This window comes from Rosa rugosa, chromosome 5, assembly GCF_958449725.1.
Source record: "Rosa rugosa chromosome 5, drRosRugo1.1, whole genome shotgun sequence".
In the NCBI taxonomy this organism is placed as follows: Eukaryota; Viridiplantae; Streptophyta; class Magnoliopsida; order Rosales; family Rosaceae; genus Rosa; species Rosa rugosa.
In genome coordinates, this window is record NC_084824.1 from 8,262,801 (window position 1) to 8,267,796 (window position 4,996).

At 39.1% G+C, this 4,996-nt stretch overlaps 1 protein-coding gene across 1 annotated transcript; it reads left to right on the forward strand.

Moving 5' to 3' along the window:
- Nucleotides 1-3,014: 3,014 nt before the first annotated feature.
- On the forward strand, nucleotides 3,015-4,189 carry LOC133711147 (F-box protein At3g07870-like). Its single transcript, XM_062137312.1, has 2 exons — nucleotides 3,015-3,246; nucleotides 3,441-4,189. The coding sequence occupies exons 1-2, from the start codon at nucleotides 3,015-3,017 to the stop codon at nucleotides 4,187-4,189; spliced, it is 981 nt and encodes a 326-aa protein (XP_061993296.1).
- Nucleotides 4,190-4,996: the final 807 nt, after the last annotated feature.

Sequence of the window (4,996 nt, forward strand, 5' to 3'; positions counted from 1 at the left end):
ATCACATATAATAAAATACTTATAACCAAAAGGAAGAAGTGGAAAAATATCGTCACTTCTTCTCTAAAAACCATGAAGTGATGAAACTACAGTCTCCTGGGCAATTGATTTGTCAGAGAAGTTCCCTCGTAGTGTCTAAACTCTAGTCCATCCATTGCAAGGTCGCCCGAACTCTGAACGTAACAGCTTATGAAAGTCATTTGTGAGAACTAGGATGTAAGTTCTCAGCCAGACGGAAAATCCCCTTGCCTTTTGATCTTGAACGAGCAGAAGAGGAATTAGATTTTGAGTTTTTGGTACATTCAGGAACCAGCTCATCAACTTGTGCAGATTGAGAACTAGAAGAGAATGGCAAAGAATGCAAACCTAGTTCCCGAGCTCTCTTTTTGAGATTGGTAAGTCGACCCGAATAAGATGGTGAAGAAACAGAAATTATTGGTAAGTCAACCAATGAGGAAAGTGAAGTGGTTAAAGGGGCAGGTTTAGGCGCTAGAATTGCAGGTGAAGAAGTGATATTGGAAGGAGGTGAGGATATAGTTTGAGATGAAAAGACAATTGAAGATGGAGGAGAAAACGGGCTGGTTACAACCTTCATAAGTTCAGAATCAGAAAAAAGCTGTGGTGCATGTTCACAAAGTGGGCTTAGTACATTATGGACTTGGGCTGACTGTTTTGCGAAACCTTGGGCTGACTGTTTTGTGAAGCCCAAGAGGGATGGACGGGAAGTGTTGAAACTGTTCCCGGAGGAAACTGCCGCTGAAGCAGGAACTGTCTGAGTAACTGTCAAACCACCTCCACCGTCATCCCCGAAACACCGTTGAGCATCCCCAGAAAGACTGCTGGTAGATGTGACCGGAGAATTGAGCACACTTTTATCACCCCTGATCGTACCCAACTTGATATTTGAGGAAGAACCAAGATCAGACCGGCTACCAGACTTCCCCTTTGATGGAGCACGAAGTTTAGGTTTGAATTTGAACTTCGATTGATCTGTGGGATGGAAATCACGCAAAGGGCAATGTTTCGTCCAATGAGCCAAGAGGCCACAGAAATGACAAAATTCCGGCAATCGTTCATACGAAAATTTGATTTTCTTGTCACCAATATCATCAAACTGCATTATTGATTTCCTGCAAAGAGGCTCGGTTAACATCCAACCTCACCCGCAGCCGAAGAGTATGTCCAACCCAATCCAATTCTCTACTATGAACAGGCTTGATGAAAGTACCCAAATAATCACCTATTAATCTTGCCATGGGTTCAGACATACTAAGAAAAGGTAGTTTGTGGACATTGACCCAAAAGGTCGCATGTCAACATCATGAACTGAAGAACCATTTGTAATCGGAGCCAGTAATACTAACTTGCGATCAAAACACCACGGTTCCTTATCTAGAACATCCTGCATATCTGACTTCAGCGCAAATCGGAATAAGAACAAATTCTCATCCACTACCTTCACCACTAATCCCTTGGCAAACCTCCACAAACTCTTCATATGATCAATGAAATCCGATCGGCGTACCGTTCTGTTAGTAAAAACCTTGGCCATAAGACAATGTTGGTATTCCTTCCTCAACTCCATTAGCACGGATTGATCCACCCGAATCCTCAGCCTTTCTTTTGGGTTGAGAAGAGAATCGGCTGATGGCGCTGAAGTACCTGATGATAACATTGTGATACTAAGAAAGACAAGAGGTAGATAAAAGACAAGTAGAGAATAAACAGAGTAAGTATAGGCTTCGATAGACAAAAGTACTCTATGAAGAAAACTGTTGTACAATCACGTAAACCACCCACGAACAATCATGGGTGAAGTTTAGTGATTAACACTGTGAAAATAACTGAACAGGGGAACGACAAAACAGTCAAATGAAACTTCCCCCAATCATGTCGGAAAGATAGTTATTGTTAGAAAACCAATGCAAGGCTTCAACAATTGCCTGATAAATTTCCAGATCTTAAGCTTTGGGAGTTCTTTGCCCTATAGTGCTGCAACTTGGATTGAGTTTTGAGAGGTAAAAAGAAGGAGATCTTGTGATTCTTTTAAAAATGAACATAGATTGAGTGTGTGAAGAGTGTATGGATTTTAAACTCGATTTGTTGACAGTTAAAGAGACTTGAGATATTAGATGTAACTAAATCGGGTAGAAAAATTCTAGAATCGATATTGAAAAACATATGTAATATGAACTAATGCCTCTTATGCCCAAGTGGAAGGAGTGGATGACAGATACATACTATGTTTTTTCTACTTTATATTAAACCAATTGAACAAATTTCATTAATCAGAAGAATATTTACCAGTAGATATTAAGAAACATTATACATTTATGGAGTCATTAGAGATGACCCTGAACTAGATACACTCAATCAACGTATAAGTATATCAAACAATTTCATATGCCCCACAAATTCGAATACAATCACACAATTTTAAATTTTAAATCATGTTGTTCAATTAAAATAGTCCATTAATACTTAGAGCAACTCCAACATATTCCCCATATTTTGATTTTTCTCTACTTTAAGGAAAAATAAGCTTCTTTTGCTCCAACAGATTCCCTATAACTATCCCTATTTTAGGGAAAGTGAGGAAAGAGAAAACCAAATTCCTTATATTTACAGCAAACTCTAAAATTTTAAAAAAGAATATGGAGATTTTAGAGATTATTGTAAAATAATGAATCTGTTGGAATTGGAGAAGATCTGACTTTTACTTCCCTATAATACAGAAATTATAGGGAAGCTGTTGGAGTTGCTCTTAATAGACAGTTCGAAACAAAATTGTTGTTGTTGTATCATGTACGTAACCAAGCCCACAAAAGTGAAGACGGAAAAGCCCAAAAACACGAGTCTTTTGGGTTTTCACTTTGTTTCGGGCGGGACATCCCCGCCAAAATGCTTCCTCACTACCGTTTAAAGCCAGTCAGCCTTACTGGCTCTCACTTTCACCTCTCACCGTCTCCTCATATACCCAAAACCCATCTAAAAAGTAAGTACAGAACAGCTTCATGAGACGCAAGAACAGAAAGATCAACAGCGTTGAGCAACTAGAAGAAGAAGAAGAATGGCAACCCAAAGGTCCTTGCAGGTTTCATGAGCTTCCGCAGGGTTTAGTCATGGACATTCTCTCCAGGCTCTCTCTTAAAACCCTCTTCAAATGCAGGTGTGTTTACAAGTCCTGGCTTTTCATCACAGCGGACCCTCATTTTACTCATCTCTGCCTTTCAAGAGTACCCATTGGTATCTTGATCAAGACCATTCCCATCAATAGGAATTCAAGGATTATTGATTTGACCCAAATTGAACAATCTACTGGATCTCACTTCCAGCTTGAGAAAGTGAGATTTAGTCCCAAATATAGCCTACCCCAATTTCTGATTTTGATCTGATCAACTCCTGCAATGGCTTACTTCTTTTGGTTGGCATTGGAATAGACGACCCCTTTTATGTTGGCAATCCAGTTTCGGGTGAGTACATCACTATTCCGCTTCCTAAAGAAGCTTGCCTCAAATATAGCTTTTTAGGACTTGGTTATAGCGCCTCAACCAATGAGTACAAAGTGTTGCAAAGTAGCTCATGCATAAACAAAGCTAAGGTCCTTGACGCTGAGTGTGAGGCTCTGATATACAGAATTGGTACCGGAGGAGGAGCTTGGAGAAGCATCGGAAAAACTCCTCCGGACGAAATCCGGGACCCTCCGTTTAGTTCTTTTCTACATGGAGCTCTTCACTGGATTTCCGCTGGTTCTCAAAATTTTGTATTTATACATTCATTCAACTTTGAAACAGAAAAGTTTCGCACACTACCCCCACCTGGCTACTTTAAACCAATTCAGCAGAAATCTAAACAGTGTCTCAAATTGGGAGTGTTAGAAGGTTGTCTCTTTTTATGTGTATGTGGTGATGAGCCTCGACAATTTGACATGTGGGTTATGAAGGATTATGGTGTGGAAGAGTCTTGGACAAAAACTCTTGTTTTTGAAGGCTTGTATCCACCACCAGAACTCAACAATGATGCTTATGAACCGCTGGTGTTTTTGAGGAATGGGGACATCCTATTGTCCTACAATGATCAGATTGTGGTTTGTTATAATCAAGGAAGAAAGAGTCTCAGGAAAGCTAGAGTTACCCGGACTAAGTTGAGTTTTCGTGCAATTGGTTACAAACTTACAATCCATCCTTAGTTTCACTCAGTCATGTTGCAAAAGGAGAGGATGTGAAAAGGTACTACTAATTTTATGTTTGATAGAAATTTATTTTTGCAGTTCTCTGCTACAACATTTTGTTTCTGGAAGCTGATATTTCTGTAGGCAAATGTGACGTTGTATGTATTGATTTTATACGCATACAGAAATATGTTGAGTGTTGTATGCTAACTTCTGCTAATCTTTCTTACTAATGCATATGGATGCTTGGAATTATAATATATGGTGTCTATGTCTCGTCATATCTGAAGAAGCAGGGGTGAGTCATGCACTCTTGCTTATCATGGAAAATCCTGCTCTTGCTTATGTAGGTTTGTTCAACAAAAGAGATGTGTTACTTTTCAGTGACAGCTTTCATTTCACTAAGTATGAATCCACTTAACAGTATAGGTACCGGATGGTATCTCTTGTCTGTGAGTCGTGATGAATGGTAGAGCATTACAGAGCATTTGAGTATTAATAAATTATCTCATTGATGCTGGATCCATACCCTTTGGCAAAACATTAATTGTATACTTAAAAAACGAATTCATGGAAAGAATGAAACAGTCAGTGATTAGCATGTAATTAACAAAAGGAAGACTTACGAGGCTCGTTCATCTGATATACACAATAGATCAGAAGTTCAATTCATAAGTTTCAACAGGTAAAAGGATAAAGTTGTTCTGAAAATATGCAAGTCACTTGCTGACGCTATACCTTGGTTGGTGAGCTCCTAGTGCAGACATTCTGGTTAACTATGAATTTGTAAATATATGGATGTTCTAAGAATGGGATAAAGATATT

What these genes read in the sequence shown, in the direction of transcription:
- LOC133711147 (XM_062137312.1), top strand. Translation starts at nt 3,015, where the DNA reads ATGAGACGCAAGAACAGAAAGATCAACAGCGTTGAGCAACTAGAAGAA. An exon ending in CCTTTCAAGAGTACCCATTG is followed by an intron (nt 3,247 to 3,440) that starts GTATCTTGATCA and finishes GCATTGGAATAG; the next exon opens with ACGACCCCTTTTATGTTGGC.